This window comes from Pleurodeles waltl, chromosome 11 (genome assembly GCF_031143425.1).
Source record: "Pleurodeles waltl isolate 20211129_DDA chromosome 11, aPleWal1.hap1.20221129, whole genome shotgun sequence".
NCBI lineage: Eukaryota > Metazoa > Chordata > Amphibia > Caudata > Salamandridae > Pleurodeles > Pleurodeles waltl.
The window spans coordinates 898,571,205-898,596,515 of NC_090450.1; the positions used below are offsets into that span (position 1 = coordinate 898,571,205).

General features: G+C 42.0%; 1 protein-coding gene across 1 annotated transcript in view; it reads right to left on the bottom strand.

The window, feature by feature from the left end:
• The window catches only part of PTPN11 (protein tyrosine phosphatase non-receptor type 11), a 477,212-nt gene that overhangs the window by 143,795 nt on the left and 308,106 nt on the right, over nucleotides 1-25,311 (bottom strand). Inside the window, exons 10-12 of the mRNA XM_069214808.1 lie at nucleotides 14,292-14,423; nucleotides 8,225-8,379; nucleotides 6,760-6,827 (exon numbers count right to left, since the gene is read on the bottom strand). Coding sequence (XP_069070909.1) covers nucleotides 6,760-6,827; nucleotides 8,225-8,379; nucleotides 14,292-14,423 — 355 coding nt within the window. The remainder of the gene's footprint in view (nucleotides 1-6,759; nucleotides 6,828-8,224; nucleotides 8,380-14,291; nucleotides 14,424-25,311) is intronic.

Genomic DNA, 25,311 nt, shown 5'->3' on the forward strand with positions numbered 1-25,311 from the left:
CCACGACTTACGGTCTCAGTTACAAGGGTTATGGGACACAGTCCGAGTAAATATGGAACATGCCCAACAGAACCAAAAACAGTATTACGATCGAGGGAGTAAATTAAGGGTTCTACTACCAGGAGATCAGGTACTTATAATGCGCCCCACGTCTGAACACAAATTGGTTGCAAAATGGCAGGGCCCACATAAAGTACTACGAGCCGTTTCCCCGGTCACTTACCTAATTGAAATCTCGACCACGCCGCAGAAAACCCAGATTTATCACATAAATCTCTTAAAGAAATGGGAAGAACCCGAGAGCTCTAACTCGACCGAAGCCGTGGGCCGGTTCCTATGTCCCAATGGGAGGGTTCAAATTGAATTTTGCCCGACCGAGACCACTATTGAGGAGAATCTGCCCACAGTGAACACCTCATTAACAAAATTAGAGAGGGAACAGGTATTCAGTTTACTGGAACATTTCAGATCATTTTTTTCCATAGTGCCAGGCAAAACCTCTTTGATTGCCCATAAAATACGGACTACGCCAGGTACAATTGTCCGGTTACGACCAAATCGTATACCAGAGGCCAGGAAACAGATTATGGAGGATGAGGTCCAAAAGATGCTAGAATTAGGAGTGATAGAGCCTTCTACTAGTCCCTGGTGCTCCCCAGTTGTCCTGGTACCAAAACCTGATGGTACTATTAGGTTCTGCATCGACTTCAGGAAACTCAACGAACATTCCATGTTCGATACTTATCCGATACCCAGGGTGGATGATGTATTAGAAAAACTAGGAAAAGCAAAATACATGTCCACCCTAGATTTAACTAAAGGATATTGGCAGATTCCACTAGCCGCAGAAAATAAAGAGAAAACGGCCTTTGCCACGCAGTCAGGTCTGTACCACTTCACAGTGTTACCATTCGGACTGCATGGAGCCCCAGCGACATTTCAACGGTTAATGGACAGCCTCCTAAACCCCTTTCGACATTTTTCAGCTGCTTACTTAGATGACGTAGTTATTTTCAGTGAAACATGGAATGATCATCTACTGCATTTGCAACAGATATTCCATACTCTGAGACAGGCAGGGTTAACTGCCAATCCAAAAAAATGCGTTATCGGACAGCCTGCCATATTATACCTAGGATACAAAATCAGTCAAGGGAACCTCCAGCCACAATCTAAGAAGGTAGAAGCTATTCTCAATGCACCTAGCCCTGCAACGAAGAAAGATTTGCGTTCCTTCCTAGGGTTGGTCGGCTACTATCGAAGATTCATTCCCAATTATTCCACCCTAGCCGCCCCCCTTACAGATCTTCTGGCTAAATCTCGTCCTAATCAATTAGCCCCTTTTTCAGATCAACAGGAGACTAGTTTCGAACAGCTAAAATCCTTTCTGACTAGGGAGCCCATCCTACGGTGCCCAGATTTCTCGAAACCGTTCCACCTCTATACAGATGCCTCTGATGTCGGGCTAGGAGGGGTACTGACCCAGCCCGATGGGGACGGTGGGGATCACCCGATAGTGTATATTAGCAGGAAACTGTTTCCTCGGGAGCGCCATTATCCCACGATCGAAAAGGAATGTTTGGCCATCAAATGGGCTGTAGACACCTTGCAGTATTACCTTTTGGGTCGCCCTTTTATTCTCTATACAGATCATGCTCCCCTCACTTGGTTATCGGCTCATAAAGATACGAATTCACGGATCTTGAGGTGGTTCCTTGAACTCCAACCCTTTTCATTTCAGGTCCGTCACATCCCTGGTCCCCAGCAGGCCCCGGCTGATTATCTCTCCAGATACCCAGACTCTACCTCGGTCCTCGATCAGGACCGTTCTTGGGAAGGGGTGTGTGACCGGGCGTCCCCGGCAACCGCGGCTCGTCATGACGCATCGGACCAGGCCGATGCGTCATGTCCGCGTCTCCCCGTTGCCGGGGCGACGCGGTACGAGCGAGGCAGGGGGAAGGCCGTTGCCTGGGAAACCGGATGGGTTTCCCGGCACGGCGTAAACAAAAGGGAAGACGGCACCGGAAGGAGGGGCAGGAGAGGAGAGCCGAGGAGAAGAGACCGGAGGAGGAAGAGAAGAGGACCCAGGAGGAGAAGGAGGAAAGGAGAGCCCAGGAGAAGGAGCAGGAGAGGAGAGCCCAGGAGTGGAGACCGGAGGAGCAGGAGAGGAGAGCCCAGGAGTGGAGACCGGAGGAGCAGGAGGGGAGAGCCCAGGAGAGGAGACCGGAGGAGCAGGAGAGGAGAGCCCAGGAGAGGAGACCGGAGGAGCAGGAGGGGAGAGCCCAGGAGAGGAGACCGGAGGAGCAGGAGAGGAGAGCCCAGGAGAGGGAGACCTCAGAAACGACCGCAGGAGAAGAAACCGCAGCAGAGGAACGCCACAACGCCAGCCACGACCCAGGAGGATCGTGGCTCACCAAGGTACGGTCCTTGTGGACCAAAACAAAGGCCATATCAGACTAGGGGGGGGGGGAAGGGAAGATAGAGGAGGAAAGGGAGGGAAATCGAAAGGGGCACGATAACGAGCACATATGAGCACCCCACGAATCTATAACTAAAGATTGAGAGCACTTATTCCCCAACTCCTCACAGGCACCCACCCCTCCTTATCGTTCCTACCCATACACAGAGAAAGAGTGAAATAACCTTGGATAAAACCCCATACTTACCCGGGTGTTGTTTTCCTTTGTTTTCCGGTATCCGGGAATCCACCTGAGGGGATCCGCCAGAAGTCACCCGGGAAAAGAAATTGAGACTAAATCAACAATACAGGAAACTGAACAACAGCACCGAAAACCCTAAGGAAACCCGCCCGCTTGGTTATATACTTCAAGTTTTGTCTTTTCTTTCACCTTAATCTTAGAATAAACCCCACCATAAACTAAACGCATATCTCGTCGTCATTTGTATATTGTTCGATCTGTCACACGCTATTTCTATGCTTTACTCTCCTTGTCACAATGTTAATCCTGTCAAGCTTTATCGTCCTGGTTATTGCAGTACAGCTTTATTGTCTAAGATGCAGTTGCTTCATTAAAACCTTATTGAAACATATACTGCCTCTGCTTGTCCTTGTATATGTGTGACTAAAGTAACTGAGAGAAACGGATGAGATCTGAGTGACTGCGATTTCCCTGAGAATCAATTGTGTCATGCTCTCGGCTGCCCAATCATCCCTGCTCTTGGGTAGAGATGAAGCAATGCTAGTTAGCCGGAGCAAAACCCGGATTAGGCCGACAGGTGTCACCTGTAGTGGGTCAAACTCAGTCCCCCACATCGCAGGCAATTCTGCCGCTCAAATCCAGTAGTCTCATTAGAATAATGAGAGCGTATGAAACAGCAGATTCTGATTCTTTGTTTACATTGATTAATATTGATGAATTGAGCAAATTACAAAATGTTCAACTAAGTAAGTCTAAAATGAAGCTAGCAGCATATGGGGGAATGCCTATTGAGGTAGTAGGTGAATTTAATGCAAATTTGGGTTTTAATGGCAATCAAACTCAAACTACAGTGCATGTGGCACGTACAGGAGGAAATTTACTGATATAGTTGGACCAAAGAAAACTGGAAATTGTTCTTGATCTCAACAGTCATGAACAAGTGCTGTTACGTCAAGATGTAGTAACCTCAGTGTCGGCAAAGTGCTGTATATGGATAGAAAAATTTACAGAATTATTTAACAACACATTAGGGGGAATAACAGATTCCTGTCATCATATACAATTGAAATCAGGAGCAGAACCTGTTGTTCATAAACCCAGACACTTACCAATTGCCATGAGAGAAGAATTAAAAAAGGAACTGCAAAGTTTGTGTGATCAAGATATAATAGAACCTATAGCATGTTCCAAATGGTTATTCTCCGGTGGTTTTGGCAAGGAAGTCCAATGGGGCGTTAAGGATGTGTATCGACCTGAGAGATTTGAATGAAAGGATAGGGGTCTATAGGCATCCTTTACCTAACATTACTGAAATGTTGACCATGAATAAAGGCGCAAAAGGGTTTACAACGTTGGATTTATTGTCCGCTTACCATCAAATTATATTGCATAAAGATTTGCGCCATTTAACGTCTTTTGTCACACTGAATGGGGTGTACAGAGTTAAACGTATACCATTTGGATTGGCTTCTGTCTCATCGGTTTTCCAAAGAGTGATGAAAGCTGTGTTTAAAGGTGTTGGAAAATTCAAATGTTTTCAGGATGATATACTGGTTTAGGGAGTATCAAAAATAACTTGATGAAACTTGAACAGTAGTTTTGATGATTTTGAAGGAAAAGGGAGTCACATTTGAGGCAAGCAAATGTCACTTTGGACTGAAAAGTGTGGATTATTTGGTACACAAGTTGTCTGACAATGGGGTGGAACCAAAGAGGAGTTTGGTAAAAGCTATAAAAGAATTTTCTGCACCCCAAAATAAAGATCAGCTAAGATAATTTTTTGGGATTTTTATGCAGACGAAGAGGATGCAAGTTATTAAAGAAAAATGCCAAGTTTGAGTGGACTAAAGAGAAGGAAGATTAATTCAATATGATAAAATGTGAAAAAGCTAAGGCTATTCCTCTGAAACCATTTGGCAGGCGGGATCAGAGTATAGTGTGACAGATGGTCAACATGGATTGGGAGCTGTTTTGATGCAATCCAGGGATGGCAAAAATGAGGTGGTGGCGTTTGCCTCTCGAGCATGGAGAGGCGCTGAGGTTACATTTTCAGTTATCGAGCCGGAAGCTTTGGCATGTTGGTGGGCAGTGAATTATTTCAGGAAATATTTGTGGGGTACAGAATTTGTTTTGTGGATGGACCATAAACCTTTAGTCAATTTATTGTCAACAAAGGGTGCTTTTAAAGCAACACCTAGAATTGCCAAAGGGTATATTCCTGGGGCGAAAAATATCTTTGTCACGTCTTCTTATGAATGCAAATATAGAAGAGGATAATAGTGATGACTTTGATACAGTAGCATGCACAATGCTAGATGGAAAGGAATGTATAAAAGAGGAAGAATGGAAAGAAGCAGTGAGTCAGGATAAAGTGTTGCAAGAATTGATTAGGTGGTTGAGTAGTGGATGGGGTAAGGTGGATGAAGAGATGAAGGTGTATAAGGACATTTTTGAGGAGTTAAGTTGGACTGGAGGCATTTTGGGACAAGCTAATTTGCTAGTGGTGCCTCAAGCGATGCGAAGTATAGTGTTGAGTTTGGCTCATGAACGGCATGTTGGAATGAGTATAATGAAAAGGAGAGTAAAAGAGACATTTTGGTGGCCTGGTGTGGATGGAGAAATTAAACATTGGGTAACAGAATGTGTATCATGTGCTTTGAGTGACAAATCTCAAGTAACTGTACCAAGTCCGGTCGAAGCGGTGTCTGTGCCAAAGAAACCTTGAAATAAGTTAGGAATGGATATTATTGGACCAATGAATATGCTGCATGAGAGTCACAGGTTTGATATTGAACTAATGGATTATTACCCATGTTGGCCAGAAGAAGTAAAATTGGTTAGCTTTAAAAATACTAAAGAAATTATGAAATCTGCGCGTGATTTGTTCATGAGGGAAGGTGCTCCATTTGAAATAGTGACACATAATAGAGTGCAATTTATGTCTAAAGAGTTTAATGACTTTATGAGCAGTGGGGTGTAAAGCATATAACTGCTTCTCTGTACCATCCAAGGAGTAATGGTTTAGTGGAAAGATGCAACCGAGTGATGAAGGATAATGCACAGCTGTCATTGCTGAATGATTTAGAATGGAAAAAGGAGTTGGAAAAGTTGATATGGGCATTACAGACCACTCCAAATGCTATCATTGGAATGTCACCTTCAGGGAAGGGAAGTAGCGAACAAATTAGTTCGTATTTGGATGAGTAATTTGGAGGTATAATAAAAATAAATATGGATAGTTAAGAAAAGAAGAAGTAGGGAAGTAAGGGAAGGAAATTGGGTTTGTGCCAAATTACCAGTGAAAATTACTAAAGGAAATTCCACATTTTCAGATCCCAAGATGGTGGTGTGTGAAGAGGTGTATGGTTGAACTTAATGATGGAAAATGGTGGAATAAAGAAAGATTGGCCATTCAAAGAAGAAAAGGGGCAACATCAGACAAGGACAAAACTAACAAATGGGAATCTAGGGAAATGAGTGGTCGACAGTTAGAGGGTAGGAGATCTGCAAGGGAAAGGAAGAAACTAGAGTGGTTACAAGAATATATTGTATAAACGGCAAGAAACATTGTATAGAGTTCATTAATGGTGAGTGTGCATCTATGTTGCTTAGTAACTTAAAAGGAAAATAAATAATTTATTCTATAATTAAATGAATTAGTGGATGTATAGTATTGTAAATTTTATAAAGATGTAAGGTTGGGATTGTAGGACTTAGGAAGTTTTTTTCCCTCCTTCTTCGTTCTCAGGAATTTTAGTTTATTATTGTATTGTATAAGGGGAAGATGTGATGTGTTGTATTAGGCTAATAGTTAAGATAGAATGTGGGGTGGAATGTTGATTTTTGAAGTGGAGTCAGTTGCCACTCCTGGTGCTGCTCTGCTGGTTGTGTATGTTAATCTGTAATAAAGAATTGGCAAAACATACATGGATCTGTGGAATACTTACATATCAAAGCTGATGCACCATGGTTTATAAAAAGGCTGCTGACAGTTAATTTTCAGTATTAATAATATTAATTAAAACAGTTTTATTTCACAAAAATATTTACACACAGAACCACAAATTAAATGTTTTATGACAAAGCTTTGAAATCATACCTTTTTCTCTGATGATGTCAATGAGAATATCAATGACAATGAAAGTGCCCGTTCGCCCAATCCCAGCACTGTTAAAATAAACAAAATTAATGTCACCCTGCAGAAAGGTATATTGTTGCCAGTCTTGCAAAGCAAATTAGATGAAATATAAGTGTGCTCTCTTTTGTCAAATCAATAGGCTCGTCCAACCTTTCAAACAAGATTAAGAGCAAGTATATAGTGAGAGATCTTGCTCTGTAGTAGCATTGATGCTATCATAACGTGCATTCATAATTTCCAGGATATAATTAAGCATCCTGTGTTACAAGCCTATTAACTATACATGCTTCACTCACAGTGTCCAATAAACATGGTGCAGATGATTCGCCACTGCTGAATAACTTGGCCTGAATGGTTGGCAGTGTATTCACTGTTAAGACCGACGGGAGTGCACCTTTTTGGCCTCTTTGCTTTGGTTATGTCATTATAGAGGGACAAATCACGGAAAATGGCTAACCAAATCCAAAAGCAACAGAGAAGGCAAAGAAGTGGAGCCTCACTGTAGTACTGACTTAGTTTCTCCTGCAGGAGAAGGATGTGGAGGCAGGTAAATATGCAATGGACATGGAAAGTCTGATTATATGCACCACCTCCTTTCCTAGTCTGCCTTTTGATTGCACCATACCAAAAGGTGCAACCCGGCAGGAAAAAGTCCTGTAGTGTATTCACCAGTATCATCTAGTTATTTTACTCAGGCACCAAAATGGGTTCATAGTGTATAACTGTATAACTCTGCCTACTGACCATAAACATATTCTCAATCAGTAGATGAGGATTTATTAGCAACTCATTTACCAAATAACTACTGTACTGAAATGATAAAACGGATATACATCTCCACAAATAGCAAATTACTGTAACGATGCTGTAACCTATTCAGTTTATTAAAAAATGGAGTATTCCCAAAATCAATAACAGAAACATTTTCAGGTCAACACATCCAATTGTGCCAGTTTGATACAATAAAATGGTCAGACTGAAGAAACTGTTGAAATATTTAAGCAATCTCCCGCCAAAACTGAGGTGGGTTTACATCCATTCCATAAAGACAACAGGTATATTTCCTTCTCCAACAGAAAGCCAACGACCCAACATCATATCTTTTAGTGCTGTATTGATTGAGGCAGCAAAGTAGGGTCTTACTGCTATAATATATTGCACTTTTCCTGCTTACAAAAAGGCACACAACTCAATGAAAATTGGAAAGGCAGCTCGAAGGAGGAGGCTGTTGTGTGACTCTGGTGGAATTACACAACCATTAAATAAGGCCTTAACTGTAACCAGTGGGTACTGGTTTCTTTGCTAAATGCACCAGTAAGATATTATAAAACTAACAGCTGTAGCCTAAAGTTGACATTGTTGTTACTCACTAGTCAAAACAATAGAACAATAGATACACAACAATGCAAAATATCAGTTAAATTACCTGCAGTGTACCACAACGGGACCGGGGTCAGTGATGTTATCTTGTTTATGGTGGACCTCTTCCAAAAAGTCAAGAACACCGCCAGGGTCAGTTGGCACACCATGATCGGGCCAAGTTTTAAAATGATATTGCCATACAGTTCGTTCAGTGTTTCCCTACAAACAAAAGAAGGCAAGAATAAAACTGTAATTCTTAATCAAGCACTGGTGCAAATTTACATGATAGGCTTTGAAGAAATGAAGATTCAAATAACTGTCAAACAGCCTTATGTTTAAGACTCACAAATTATGAAAATGCCTTGAGAACGCCATAGAGGGCGAAACACGTGTCAGCTGTGTTCGTTGTGTAACTTTCAAGTCTCTTCCAAGATTGGATATAATTGAATCAACCAATAAATATAACTGAATCACAACATATGGACTGCACAATTTTTTGACTGCTTGCAAGATTGTATTATGCAATATTACCGTACCAGTACTAATTAAGTGGGCCCTCAATCTCGACATTTACATTCCTAAATGACTGTCTACTCGAGTGACAAGTCTGATTATTGTTAATGACAATGGAATTTTGAGTGGTGATGAAATAGGATTTTGGCCACTCATGCTGAACCTCTGTTTTATTTAAAAAAAAAAAAATATTGGCATCTCATCAAAAGTTACAAACAACTGTGTAATTATTCAGCAAGGAGTAAAATATTGATTCATAACAGAGTAACACTGCATCAACGAACTACATTAATAGATAAACATTCAACAAAATACCTCAAACCACTTCTTGTCTAGCTTCATGTTATTGCTCAAGTTATCAAGTTAGCAATAAGGCAAGCTTGTCAAAACTTTGAACAAGTTATGCAGCTGCCTGGCATTTGGAAGCAGTGTCAGTTGTGTATGTAGTAAAACCAGGTGTAAGAAATAGAAAGTAAGCGAAACAAACAGTAGAATCAGAACAATGACTAATGACTTCAAAAGGGGGGAAGCAGAACTTCTAATCATAACCAATGCATGTGATATGTAGTCTAGGGATGGGTGACAGGAGCCTCTTGCAAAGTCACATGGAGAGAGATAGGTGAAGAAGATTAGCTAGAGGTGCTCTTAATCATGGCTGTGTGCATCTCATTCTATTCTCTCGCCACTGGATATAGTGTCAAGGCCCCAGGCTTCAACATTACATAACACTGTGTGTGGCACTAATCACAAACTTGTGAACTGCGATTTTCCACAGATTAATGCAGGAGCCAGAAGCAGATTTCTAATGTATTGTAATTAATCACTAGTATCATTAAAAGATAGGAAATTCAGTCCCGGCCTTAACTTGCTTTGGGTGAGCACGAAGCCAGCCTCGGGAGAGGTGTTAAGACTCCTGGCAAATCACCAGCTTTCCTAAGACTTGGACTTTGTGCCTGAACTGCATTAATATTGGACAGTTTCAGATCATATGAATAAAGTCTCCTTTTTCCGTGCGACAGTGGGGGCAGAAGAACATCCCAGTGGGCTGCAATCTGCTGATTATGTGTGGGGAAACGCAAGTCTGATGTGTCTGGTAATACTGGATTCTTGCAGTCTGGTGTTGCAAGACACTTTCCTCGGGCACCATGTAAAATGTACCACATCCCTGCCAGAGAGGAGGTTCCAAAGTCAGTCTACCAGTGGGTTCAGAGTCTAGTCAATGGGGCAATGTACAGCATATCTATAAAGCCATATACAGCCAGGTTATCAACCACCATCCTGTGCCCATGGTGAAAAAAGACCGCCTATAACTGTAGTTTGGGTTTAGAGTCTGTGATGCTCATGTGCCCCAAAATCACCCCATGGGATAGGAATGACCTAGGAGGAAGTCTTATATTGGCCATCAAAGCATCTATGTGCATTAACGCCCCTTAACTAAAAGGTGAGAGTTATGTGGAATCTGTAACATACCATCTGTCTGGCCAGTGGAGTTGTCCAACAGTGACAATACTGTGCTGCCCTCAGGAGGCAGTAGTAAGTGGTCTTAGGCTTTATTGGTCTAAGCACCCAAGCACCTAACTGTGCAACTCTAGAATGTTGATTATCATTCCAAGGTCATTCAACTTTCGCTATGCTAACCATCATGAGAGCCATTGTGTTTGGGCTGCTAAATAGTACATTTCAAAATCTGGGGTCCCTCTGTTACCCTGGTCCACTTGTTGTTTTAGAGTGTCTAAAGCCACTCTAGAGTGACTACCATTCCAGATAAGAACCAGCAGCAGATTGGCTATCTCTTTCAAATGTTTCCTGAGGAGAATGCATGATATGTTTGTATAGCAGTAAAAGAGGAGCGGTAACATTATAATTTTTATCAGTGCTATCTGACCAGCCACAGTGAGGGGCTGGGGGAACACCAAAACGTCACTTGTGAATGGAGGAACCTCTTCTCACACTCTAGGTTTCCATCAGTCACTTCTGTGGTTGCATAACTGAACTGAATAACCAAGTATCCAATGGTGGTGGCCTCCTATTTGGAGAGGAGAGTGAAAATATAAGCCAGCGCCTGGGGAACTCTAGTTATGAGGGGGAATATACATACTGTTTCCTAATAACTACATTAAAAACAATCTTAGGATCCTTCATATACACCAACAGACACCATTGTGTCTGCCGCCACAGGGAATACCCTAAATTTTGCTGTGTTGACAAATGTGTGTTGCAAAGGGTTTGAACGTTTGCTTGAACAAGAGTGGAGATATGGGTCAATGTTGTCAGGTGCTCCTAGATACTTGATTTTGTTCCGAGGTTACTCAAGCTGTCCAAACTTGCACAGTCAGAAGGATGTAGAAGACCCTGGTCCATTTATGAAAGGAGCTTTCTACCCCAAAGCGGTCAAACACATTTTGCAGGTATGTGCAGCTGAGGGAGCCAAATGCCTACTCCATATAAACCGCCAAGACCAATACCACCGCCCATGTCCTGGGGGCTTCCCCAGAGATTCTAAGCAGGCGTCATATGTTGTGCGATGTTTTGCGGGACAAAGTAAAGCCATTTGTCAGTGTGGACAAACTATGGCATGTGTAACAATGGTCTATTATCCAGGATTTTCCAAAGTTTTTTTTAATAATCAAAGCTTACAATGAAGAGGGAGTGATAAGCTGATAACTCCTCTGGTGGCTTTCTGGGTTTCAACAAGTCTGTTACCCGTGCCTCACCGGTCCAGCGCGGTGGGGGAGGGGGGGTCCGAGACCCCTCTATGCTCGAGGTCGCGTAGTTGGCCCCTACAATGTGGTCCTAGCTCACTCAGAACATCTATTGTGGTCTGAATACAATGGCCACAAAGCATCTAAACATTTCCCATATGATAAGATAGGAGCCAACCGATACCTTGTTCTTCTATTAAAAAAAAGCCTTATGAGTCACGTAGGGACTCCTCGAAATGCAGAATCTTCTAAAGCATGGGGAAGAAGCTGCCAAGTGGGGATGGGTGCCAGTCCCTCCCCACAGGAAATGCATAGCAGAAGTAGGTTGTGGTACAAGTTGGTGCGGCTCAGGTATTCCACTGCAGCTACTCCATGGAGCTGGCCATAAGCAGGCTATAAGTACATATAATAAACTCCAGGTAAACATGGACATCATGAACAGTCAAATAATTTGAGAATTCCTGTGACATTGGTTGTTTGTTGTGCCAGGTGTCCCCATAGGACCAAAAGCCAGTCCTCGGGAGCCCTGGCTGTTATGTGTCCCAAGTTAGGGAGGGGCTGCTGAGACTGGTCTGAACACACAGATGACCCCAATAAAGTATCCCTCTATGTTAGCAGAGTGGTTATACCAGTTCGAGAGTGGTGGAGAAAGGGATGTGTGATGTGTAAAGACACACCTTCCATTTGAATATCATGGTCAGTTTTGAAAGGGACCCCTGGGCTTATCCAGAGAGGTGTCCCTGTGGCTTACGCAGAATGCTCTGTGGATATTACCCAGCCTAAACCTCAGAATGTGTAGGTGCTGGCACTCTTTGTCGGTCAGATGGGTCTCCTGGAGCATGGCCACTTGTACACCCCAACAAGGCAAATAGGAATGTATCTTATAACACCTGGATAACCTGAACATCCCCGGACGTTCCAAGTCAAAAGCCTGTATGTGTTTAGACCCACCCAGTGTCATGGTAGAGGGACCAATGAGGTCTGATTAGTGATCCCATCTTGTGCAAGAACCTACTCCAGTAACCAAGGAGTACCATCCATTGTAAAGCCACCCCCCACACCCTCTGAGGAATAGACCACAACTTTACCCAACTCATGTTAAAACAACTGAATTCATGCACTCCTTTCTCTGCGACTAGGAAAAGATGTGCCATGATCCTAATGGCTAGGGGGGCATACAGCTGACACAGAGCTGCTGTAATGAAACCTCCACAGACCTGGATGACCTCCCCAGTCGGCACGACTGGCCCAACGTCGATCAGCTGTCATCATCTCTAGGCACTCTGATATCGCCAGGCATATTGGGGTATAGAGGATGAAAACAGGGCGGTAGGGAAATCCTGTTAAATCACGTGGGTCTCGGTTTGTGACCGCATGTCTATGTTCCAGCGGTGAGAACCGGCACTGAATTTCTACTCCCAGGGTGCTGAAGGATGCATGATCTTTCAATCATGTAAGCAGACCATCCCCTGACAAAATATCTATAACAGTTTGTCCGCTGTTTGTGGTGTGACAGTGGGCATAATAACAGTTTGTCTGCTGTTTGTGGAGTGACAGTGGGCATAAGTATGGAGATATCACTGCTGGCATCAGATTCAGTTCCATCCTTTGAATGTGACCCATCCAAAGCATCAAGGAGAAGGTCACCTACTGGTGTTGAAGCAATACTGCAATTACTATGGTGGCCTGCCTGCCTAATTGGGAGGGTGCAGGCCTATTGTGTGTGTGGGGGTCAGGGGGGTCTTCCCCATAGCCTCCCTCCCCATCTTCCATGGAGTAGTCTGGGATTTTTGTATCATGCCTCCGTTTCTCTTTGAGCTGATGGCCTCAAATCACTCTGTCCAGTCATGTGCCTCTGTTGGTTCAATAAAATGAATGCTGGCTGGTTGATCATAACCTGCAGGAAACAGGAGGGTGTATCTGAGTCCTTGTGAATGTAGCTTCAGTTTGAGCTCCACAATGCTGGCTCTACGGTGTGGACCAGTGGTGTATATTTGTGAAAGATAAATGTACCGGAGCCAATCCCCTAGTTCCCTTCTTCTGCTTGATGAAATTTCGGTAGTTCAGGATTCTTGTAATTACTGGGTGAGTGTAGTCGGTAGAGCAGGCCTACTGGCTGGCTGATGGTGGACTCTACATTGTGCACCAATTTAAGACACCTTAGGGTGAAACTGTTCCCGACAGCCAGGACTTAATACAGTGAGCAAGATTGGGTCCCTATGTTCTATCTAGCGTAACAACGATATGGAAGTTATAGACCCTGAACCATCCTTCTATATCGTCTGCTCTCCCCTCCAGAGAAAGCACCTGGTCCAGATGAGTATGCACCTGTGATTGTAGTCCGGACGGCTGCGGTTGTAGCTCCTGAAACATTGACTCAGCTATGACCTGGTCAGAGAGCTTGTGCTGAGCATCCTTCAGAAGGCTAAAGCCAGACTGTCCACTTTTTACAACAGGGTTGTGTTGGTGCACTGGTTAACAATAGCCCTCGCAGCTCCTCCAGTGCATGGGGGAGAGCTCCAGGGGGCCCCGCCAGCACAGTAAATTGTACACAGCCTGAGAGCTCCAACCTGGGCAGGGGTCCCCTCGATGTATTTTGCAGTGGCGACCCCTCAAGTTTCGTTACGCCACTGTGTTACCAGAGGCGCATTAAGTGGCTCCACAGTGCACTCTGGTGCAGGTTCTGACGTGGGTTCCACTGTTGTCTCCGAACAAGGATTAGCTGAATGACACAGAGAATGTCAGTCAGGGTGGGATTCATGATCAGCACATCGTTCCAGGTTTCTCGAGTATGCCTCACCCAACAGTGCTTGAGCAGCTCTCGGATAGGAAAGATGTTAGGAGCACAAACAGCTGGAGCAACCCAACAGCAATCTTGTGAGGTCCAAGTGAATTGGGTAACACAGATGTTCTTACCTGTCCAACCTTGGAGAGTTTGAGCTCTCGTAGTATGTAGTCATGAGCTGGTGTCTCCTTGACATTTCGGACTCGCATAACTCCATATTCCTTCAGAGCAAATTCTTCAGGCCAATACTTGACACACTTGCTCTAGACAGAAACAAAATAAAAACACCATTATGTAAAAAATGCCATTCTTATTCTCCACGGTATTCGTTTGGGAACAAAAACATTTCTGTTGAAGCATTGTTAACACTACGAACCCCTCAAATAAAACACAAGAAATTAAGTAGTAGTAACTAGAGCTTGAAAATATGAAAACTTCACTGCTCTGCTCAGCAAAACTGTAGCATCAAGGGCTATATAATAGCAAGCTTTTGCTGGGATATTTATGCTTGTGCAACACATATAAATCAAATACATTAAAGAGAAAACCGTGCATGAAAAGACACTCTCCCATGACATACGAGAATCAGTATATGAAAACTCATGCTTGTATTGTATTTTAATCATTTTTACAATTGAGGAAACACAAAGTAATGTGACACCATGATAATGAAAGGTCCATCAAAGCAAGAATATTAGGGATATAACATGAATCTTTCTAGCTTCGGCTTTTACTTTAGAACATCTCTTTTTAGTGAAGTCCTAGACACAACTGCAGAAGACCCGGTCACATAAAACTGTTTAAAAAATTAAAGTTAAATCTGCTGCAATAGTGGGATCATAAAGGGAATATTGGAAGACAATATGGAACAGAGCATTATGGATAAGATAGGTTTGCAGAAAAAAGTTAATCAAGTAGGCTTGGAAAAGCAGATCAGTCAGTGTTTTTACACAAAGGGAGCAAACTGAGCAGATTTTATTAAGGAAATGGTGTCACATTCTGTGGGAAAGCAGGAAAATGGTTTAACCAGAGCTTTGTAACTCGTACATTATGGGGTTTTAAGGACGTGTTGCATGTAGATCTGAAGCCACCTGCAATTGTGAGTTTGTTATTCAAATAGGGTGGGTAAGAGAAATGGATGGCTTTGAAGATTAAGGAGGTGATCTTGAATGCAATCCACACTTCCTTAGGGAGCCGGTGCTGTTTGATTTACAGTAATATTAGGTAGCATGATTTATTTGCTTCAGATTTCTTTACTCTCCCCAGTAGGTATAACTGACTTAAGGCTTTCAAGAATCTAGGTATACAGGAGTGAAGAGAGAGACAAATACCCTGAGTGGAGCATATTCACTTGGCTAGAGTAGGAAGAATAACTATTGCAGACCAGTTTTCTATTTGGACTGGACTCAGGGAGAGAACTCCATTTTCATTAGGTTAAGGTTTAAGGAGAAATAAGCCATCTGTTTTGCATTGTATCAGATGAGCTTTATTAATGTTATCCCAAAAGAAAGCCTTCCAATAGTATGCAGTGTTTTATGTATATTGATGGGACTCTGACCCCAGTGGTCCTACGTATATGGTGAACAGAGCTTGGTGCAAAAGAGATAATTGGGGTACTTCACATAGGAGCAGACAAGCTGGGAACACAGATAATTCACAAATGGTCACCTCCTGAAATCGTATAACCAATTAATTTAAGTAAAGGACAGTTTCCGCATATCAAATATCCCCAAAATGTTATTTCCAAATAATAATAATGTTCAGTTCTTACAAAATAACTGCAAAATATCCTAGTATAAGATTCTGAAATGAATTACTCACTCTTCAGGAATATTTCCATAAACTAAATTACTTAAACACACTTGACTCACCTGCTCACAAGCCACATCATACATCAATTTCAACCATCGCAAAGTAGACAAATTACTAACAAATCTCACCTACAACATCAGCCCAATCTCACCCTAATCAGAAGCTGAATTTAGAACACAAATTATACCATAGGGCTTCGCGACTATTAAACATTCCAAAAAAATCGTTGTATAATCCTACAGATCACCTTCAGATGCTGTTCTATTTCAAAAGGGGTGCAAAAACTGAGACCATTTTGAGAACAACGTATTGCCAAGTTCTGCACAGATTACTGTTTTTTCAAAGCTTCAATTGTCAAACTCTTCTAAGACTTTACTAGTCACACAAAAAAGATCACATCCATCTATTCATAAACACCCTTAACAAATACCTTGTACTAATTTTCAATAGGAATTCTAGCCAAGCAAGGGGTGGTTTGTTCCAAACATTTAGAGCAAAAGTCTAATTAAAAATAATGAACATAAGAACAATTCTAACATGTTTCTTGATCACAAAATGTTTCAGAGTGAAAGGGGAAAAATAAAGTAATGCTAATGACTGGAAACATGTGAGGAAGGAGTAAGGGGAAGCAAGTGCCTGAAAAACAACAGATAAACACACTACTCCTATTCCAAGGTTTCCAACCACAATATCTATAAGACAATATATTTTTAGACCATTTTCCGTGTAAGATAAATTGCATTAGGAATTCTATTGAAAAGGAACGTTAAGATGTCACCAGTTGTGTTTGTGAATTACCAGGAGCAGAAATCAGCTTAGTTCCTGAAGAACTACAAGTGGTTCACCTATCGTTCCATTGCCCAAATGCAATCAAGATTACTGTTCTGAAAAAGAGATTGAGCTATGTGCCCACTATTTGTTATGATGTGTCTGGAAGCAGGGTGAAGATCTTAAAACTGGTCTCCAAGAACAGATTAAAACCATTTCTCAAAATCAAGAATATGAGGATACCACGTGTCTCGGAAAGCCCTCCTCTAACCAGTCTTCCCAGAATACCATCCTCCATGTAATCATACACCTTCAGCCAGACAATAACGAAAGATATTAACAATTTACAACAGAAACAGAACATTTGGACAATTAAAAGCCCTTTGGATGTTGAAAAACAGATATTTACATCACTGAATAGCCACAAGAATGTAGTGATTAAGCTGACAGATAATAGGGGTGCACATACTTTATGGATATCAAATCACACAGAGCAGAGCTAATCTATCTCTTTGATGACTCCAGCAAAAACAATGGGCTGGAATGTGGTGCAGAGTATTTATCAATAGCAGAAAATAATGTAACCATTCTACATTTGCGGATTGCTTAAATGAATATGTTTTTTTTTTAAAGTGAGGAACCACCATATTGCTTGGGCTCTACCATCCATGACATGCACAGAAAGCATTCAAGTAATGTTCCAGTCCGGATAGGGACTTAATCCTTTGTGTACTTATAGGTGACTAGTACAGCCTGTTTCTGGGACTGGGATAGTTATCAGTAACACCACCTATGTGGCTTTGTCCTACCAAATAGCTTTAATGTATCTTGGTGTCAGGAAACCAATAAAGACCAACCACCAAGAGGCCCTACTTGAACCACTTATTATGAAAAAAGGCACAAAAAAAACTTTATAAAACAAATATACGGGCTTCTGTTGTATCGCATAAAGAAAGTATTCTAAAAGATTGGAAGATTCTAAATCAAGGGAAAAAGCACTTTAACACGGATGGTATCTGTATTTAAAAGGGATCTGAATATAAAATATACATTGTGTCCTGAAAGCATGTCCAGGCACAAATCAAGTGTAAAAAAAGGAGGATCCTTTGTCCCTCGCTAGGATTAACTGGACATTATCAAAGTGGTTCCTGTGAGGCTAGCCAAAACACAGCAGTCACAAACACTGAACCACTGAAAATGTTGGGCTATTTTCTTTTTATTCACTACACCAATATGTGTGCATATTTGTCACCATTTATATGTTTACCCTTCAGCCGTTAGCAAACTGACTTTGTACTTAAACATACATATTGTTCAGGCATCAAGTCAATCATGATTACTATGAAAACCAATTCCAAAACATTACCATGCTCAGTGCTACAGCTTGAGTATGGCAAAAAGAACAACAGCAAGCACAATAAAAAGAAAAGCAGAGTAAACAGCCAAATTTTGAGCCAGTTACAAAATGAGAAAGCTCTTCACCTCGGAAAGTGAGCGGCAGGCTATCCCAAGACCTAAGGGTGAGAAAAGCGAAGCCCCTGAATCCCCTTTCCATTGCTGAAGAAGGAGCAATTCCTGGCACACTCAGAAATTATGTTGATCATAGTCTAACTTTAACATCAATGTGCCAGCTCCTCTAATGAGAAGCTACTGATCTGACAAAATGGCTAAAAAACATTAGGTGTCATGGCATTTGAGGCTTCATGTGTGCATTTGGGGTTTCTACTGACTATCAGTTACAATAATGATGCACTTGAGGTTGTAACTGGGCACCTGGACTGTAATTTAACAAAGTTAAACTTAGATATACAAATACCATGTATGATGGATGTAGATGATGGATGTTCCACTAGTGATTATTGGCTGTACTCTTGGCAATCAACATCATCATTTTAGTGAATAATATGACAGTAAATGAACTGGCCTTTTGTCTGCCTTAGCAAGTGTTTGTGTTCATTTTTGATATTTTATCATTCTAGCGTGTTTTTTTTGTTTTGTTTTTTTACTCCATTGATGTCACTTCCTGTAATCAAACTGGCAAAATTCATATGTCGATTTCATTTCATCATGGTGAAAATTAATGCAATGGCAAAGTCTGAGTAGAAACACGAGTAGGTGGAATTTGGTATGGCAAAGAGCCCATGTAAACCTAATGAAAACCAAGTATGCAAGAGAGGCGAGGTCAGAGGATGATTTCAAGATGTACGGTAACCATGTTAGGAATTACCAAGGTTGATGTTTGGTTTAAAGCTATGTTAGATGGTCTGAGCACAGATTTCATGTGGTACAAGGATAAATGAATTATGTGTTTGAAGATGACTTTCTGTGATCAGGCCTTTGTGGTTTACTCTGTTCGAGGTTAGCAAGAGAGTTTGTAGATGGTAAATGGTGCTAAAGTTTTTCTAACCGTCAGATGACCCTTTTGCTAGCAATGATTACCAGTTTTATTTGGAAATGTATTCTTTTTGTATGGCGAACATCATTCCTAAAACTATCATTTAAGATATGAATAAGCCTACTAGATTGTCCGTTCCTTTCACTAAAGACATAGCCTTTTATGCCATTCCAGCTGAATAGGTCTTTGGTGTTAAAACCATGTTAGAATCCATTTTGAATTGATTCGTTTCTTTTACATGTGTAAGTTTGAGCTTTTTTGTCTCTGAACGCACTGTCTATCACATATGTTATCTTATGTATATTTGTTTAAGTAAAATAAGCCTGGTTCCACACCATAGGCTTGCAGCTGGTTTCTTTCCCTAACTGGGGCACGGTACTCATTATAATTATGTGTTCAAAATAACTAACTGACCTCGGCTGTTGTATTTTGGGGAGGGAAAGGCTGATATCTATACCTTTGAACCACGCAATCCTTTGAAGGGTCTCAAGAATGTGGGGAGTCAGGCAGCTGCAGAGGGGAGGCAAGGACAAAGCTGGGAATGGAACCGGTGTGTGGAAAACTGATTAACTCCTTAAAATATCTGTATGACGTATATCATTAGTTACACACTTTATGTATCCTTTGATGTATGAGTATAAATATCACTGTTAAACGCTTCATGCTAGCACACTTTACTTCGGGCCTGGGATGCCAGTGGTAAACTTGTCCTCTTTTGCTGCAGCAAAAATAAACAGACCTTTGGTCATTGATTTTTCACTCCGGCTCTCCGTGTCAAAACCTCCTTTGTAAATGCATTTGTAAGTATCTGCAAATATGTGCATTTGACAACCATTACTGGGAAAGCAATGCAGAAAAGGGTTTGCATATCTCTAAACTAAAGCCTGCACAGTTATTGTTGTGCTTGCTCAAGGTTTATGCTCAAGGTGTCCCTGTATAGATCACATGAGCACAACAAGGTGCATGATGGATGCTCTAAAGTAATGTTGTTGGCAGTGGCAATAGTGGAAGATTACACTGGTTGCAGAGAGATGGGCCTTTCTTCAGTGTTCTTTATGTAGAGGGCCTAATAGTTGGGAATCCCCAGGATACATTTATGAGAACAGCCTTACTTAGTGTAAGGTCGTATCCCAAACACTGGGATGAGTTGTATAAAATATCAGCTCTTGGAGAAGTACTAGTGGGATAATGTGTTCATAACTGAAACATAGCTATTCAAAGCTTTGAGATGAACACTGCCTCTGCCATTCCTGCTTGTTACAATATTTTGCAATGGGTCAGGAATCAGCACCTGGAAGACACAGTTGCACTGGCATTCAAAAACCCAAGGTTATCACCACGGATGTGGCACACATTAATCACTTGGAGAAAAGTATACCACCATACCACCTCTCTAGGCACCTTTCTGGGTATTTGTATGAATCCAGTTCGCAGTCTGGCTATCATCTCCACCAGGACTTAATTCAGTGGTTTGACACCACCACCCCTCTTACCAGCCAGGTTCTAGTCCTCTCAAAATTTCTAACCACCCATAGATTTACTCAGGATGCAGGTATGGCTCCCAATCATTTCATTATTTCAAATGATCTCATCTGACCACTCTCTAAGTCAGTTCAACGTCTCTCATCTAGCTAAAATAACTCCACTCAGCATTCATGTCAAAGGAGGTCACTCCCAGCCACACAACAGGAAGAAGGCATATAAGGCCACTGGAGAGTTTCACCAACTATGATCAGCAACACCCCTGCCCAAGTATAGGTCTTTCACTAATACCTTTTATTTGTACATCAGACCTCCGTGATTAGTTCATGAAAGTAAACAGGCTTCAAGGATGTGCAATTGTTGGCACATTTCAGCCCTGAGATCTGAAAAACTGACACTTTCACAGGCAGAATCGAAATAGTATACTAATTACTTGGCTGAAGCTTGGTCAAATTGTCAAACTGGATTAAAGCATTATAAAATTTGCCTTCTCATAGAAAAACATCTCTTATGAGAACACACTCTCGCAAGTGATGAAATCAGGATGAACATCATTTGGATAGTCACTTAGTTAACCCTGTGGCTGGGTTGACATAGCAGTCATGAGGACTCTCTTGTGGGTCTTTCAGCTGACAATCTGAGATAGACTATTTGCATCAGGAGTACGTTTAGTATTGTTTGGCATAAGGAGAGCCTCTTTCTACAGCTGCACAACAGGTTAAAACATATGGGTTGGAAAGCTACCCAGAGCGACTGCTAGCGATTTAAATTATTTTCAAGCATTTCTTGCATGATCTATTGTGTTTTCAGGCCCACTTGGTATCAATAAAATCCGGGTTCCAGGTGATATTTGCCCCTTGTCAGCACTACAGACTTTTGTTTTTACATCTATGTGTTGGAAACTGACTTTTCTGCAGGGTTATCCCCTCCTAATTTTCTGACCCTCTTTTTGTTGGCTTTGGGACTCTCTGCACTTTACCACTGCTAAACAGTGTTAAAGTGCATGTGCTCTCTCCTCTACAACTTGGGATAATTGGTTTACACCTGTTTGGCTCAATAATTGACCTTTAAGTCCCTTGTAAAATGGTATAAGATATACCCAGGGCCTGTAAATTAAATGCAACTAGTGGGCCTGCAGCGCAGATTGCACCACCCACAGAAGTAGCCTTACAAACCGGTCTCAGGTCTGCCACAGCAGGGCCTGTGTGCACAGTTTTCTGCCACCCTGACTTGGCAAGTCAAACTATTTGCCAAGGTCTAAATTCCCTTTTTGCTACACGTAAGTCACCCCTAATGTAGGCCCTGTATAGCCCTATGGGAAGTGTGCTGTGTATGTAAAAGGTGGGGCATATGTCTTTATGAACTACATGTCCTACTAGTAACAAACAACCTATTTAGTTTCTCACTACCGTGAGAACTGTTAATCTCATAGGATTGCATTGGAAATGCCCTGACATATGTCTAAGTGGGATCTTCTGATCTATGAGGAACAGCACGGGCATGTTTAGGATGTTTGGAATTGTAGTGCTTACTGGTGTAGGTGGATTTTTAGAACCATTGTAGAGATGCCACTTTTATAAAGTGGGCATTTCTCCGTGCTTATAACTCTAGTGATTTTGCAGCCGGACTCCAATCCACGTCTGGGGTAGAGTGACAGCTCCACCTGGTGCATACTGTCCGGACTGCCATAACACAGGAGGGGCTGGGTGTGACAGAAGTATCTGCATACTGATAATCTTCATGGGCTGGGGAGAGGGAGGGTCATTCACACATTACATGTGAATAGGCTGTGTCTTGCCCTCTCACAATGGACTGATTACCCCCTACTGATGTCTAGAGACAGGGCTGGGTTGAAAGGGTGTTGTGCTCGACTTGAAAGGACTCTTTTGAAGTTACCACCCTGAAGACTGTAAGATATGCACACTAATGTTTTGTTTGTGATGTTCTTTTTATGACATATGCAAAGAATGCGGATATCTTCTTTGCAGATTCATAATGATGATGACCTGACAACTGTTTAGCAGAGTATTACTGGTTTGTGTCATTTTTGGTCTAATGTTGTATTACACAATACATAATATTTTCATATAACTTGTTGTGGAGTTTTCCTTGTGGTTTAATTATTGCGTCATTGGTGTGAGGGGGTTGCACAAACGCTTTACACTTTGCCTCTGAAGGTAAGCCTGACTGCTCTGTGCCAAGCTACCGGGGGTGAGCACAAGTTATCTTTGGTGTGTACCTTACTCGCCCTGACAAGAGTGGTGGTCCCTGCCTGGCTGAGGTGCCTACCCTATTCAACCAGGAACCCCATTTCTAACACTATTCTTATCATAACATCAGTGCTTAAATCCTTATTTGACTTGGTTACAGTGCCCCTTCTGTTGGCCGAAAGTGGTAATTAAGCCACCCCTAAAAAATCCCAGTGTCGACCGAAACACAGAAGTCAATTGAAGACCAATTTCCATGCTTCCATCTCTAGAATTGGTGAAAAATACCTGCACTGTTGATTCTCAAAACATCAGGATGCATATGATCTTCTTGATTTTGCACAAGTGGGCTTTTGAACACAGCTGGAGATGATGCCTGTCCTGAGTGAATCTTTCTGCTGTCTATGATGAAGTGAATCATGCAATCTTATTTCACTGTCAGTAACCCTGCCGGTGTAGTGCTATCTTGTTGTGCATTTCCATGCCCGAAGGAAGTCAATCTCTGACCCTTCATTCTTTACATCAAAACTATCCCCTGTGAAGCACTGTACGGGTCTTCCCTCTGCCACATTTTGTTCAATGTTTGCATGCGATCCATGATAATCATTGTAAAGTCTTTTGTAACTGAGTCGGTCTCCTATGAAAAATCATACATAACTGATTCTGTGCTTCAACAGATTCCCGTTGAAACTTCAGCATTCTTGCCTGTTAACGATCCAAGACTGGATAAGTAATGATCTGCTGAAGCTCAACATCAAAAAAACTTACCTCTTGATAGTTTGTCAGGAAAACCTGTTGACCCCCACCATGTGGTCTAAACAGATGGAGCCCTAAATCCTGCCCTGTCACCAAGACTAACAAGCTTGGCCATATTTCTGGCAAGCAACTGTGACCGAACAACTAAGTGAACTCAGTTGTCTCGGCCTGATTTCATTAAATGAAAATTCTTCCTTTCAGATCACACATTTCCATGATTCTATGGTGGGACCCAGGATCCTATGCCAATGCATGATCCTTGAGACTACCACCACTGCCTGGTTAGGAAAACTATGGGTTATTGAAAACCTGGTAGTAAGACTGTTCTTTAATATACATATATTTGGCCTTGGTGAATACCAGCCAATGCTTAAGTTGGGTCCCTGTAAAGCAGCATACTGATTTTAGGATATGCCTCACTCATCTGGCCATTTACTCGCACAGGATCAAAGTAGCCCCATCCTACACCATACACTCCTTTGGTAGCATCCATCCTTAGCATTCTGGAGTATTATGCATGTTAAATGTTGCCCTTCATGAACCCGGCTTGGAAAGAGAGCAATCTCTGATCTTGTTCCTCAGATCTGGAATAGATTAACAGCATCTCTAGCATTAGTGGAAGTTTCTAAATTCCTCCTGCTGCAATTTAGGTGACAGTTGAGTCCGGTTTCCAAGAGGCTCTCTGGTGTACTTGTGCTCATAAGTATTTTCATTCAACATGGAAAGAGACAGAAAATATATATACGGTAGTGACTGTTGTCTACCATACTGGATGACAGCATAGTAGTCTAGGAGGATGTTAGACCTGTCAGCCTTAGGATGGTCTTCTCTGAAACCTTTTGCCTGCTTTGCCTCACTTTTGCTCATCTGTTTTTGTTGGCCCTAGGACTTTGGGCGCGTTGACACTGCTAACCAGTGCTCTAGTGCATGTGCTCACTCCTGTAAAACCTGGTAACACTGGTGTGGCCACAATTGCCATATTTTACTTACTTATAGATCCCTAGTAAAGTGCACTATATGCACCCAGGACCTGTAAATTAAATGGTATTAGTGGGCCTGCAGCACTGATTGTGCCACCCACTTAAGAAGCCCTTTCAACATCTCAGGACTGTGTGTGCACTTTGACTGTCATGTCGACTTGGCATTTAAAACCCCCTCCTAAGCCTTAGACTCCCCTTTTATTACACATAAGTCACCCCTCAGGTAGGCCCTAGGTAGCCCAAAGGGCAGGGTGTAATGTAATTAAAAGGCAGGACATATACATTCAAGTTTTACATGTCCTGATAGTGAAAAACTCTCAAATTCATTTCTCACTACTGTGAGGTCTACCCCTCTCATAGAACAACATTGAGGAGTCCCTATTACATTTACTAAACTGTAATTCCTAATTTATTTAAAAAGACTAGACCTGACAAGTTTAGTACCTATGGAATTGCAATGATAAATACTTTTTCCTGGTGAAGTTGGACTTACTGCTACAATTTTGAAAATGCCACTTTTAGAAAGTTGGCATTTTCCTGCTCTTACCCCTGTGTACCTGCAGCCTGTCTCCTATACCCGTCTGGGTTGGAGTGGCAGCTGGTTTCCTGCATTCCGTCTAGACAGCCTCACAAAAAGGAAGGGTAGGAGTGACTGAGTAGCCATCTGCATGTTGATGGGTCATCCTGGGAAGGATGGGAGGGAGGAGTTGACACTTCTACCTCAATAGCAAGTGTCCTGCTCACACACAAA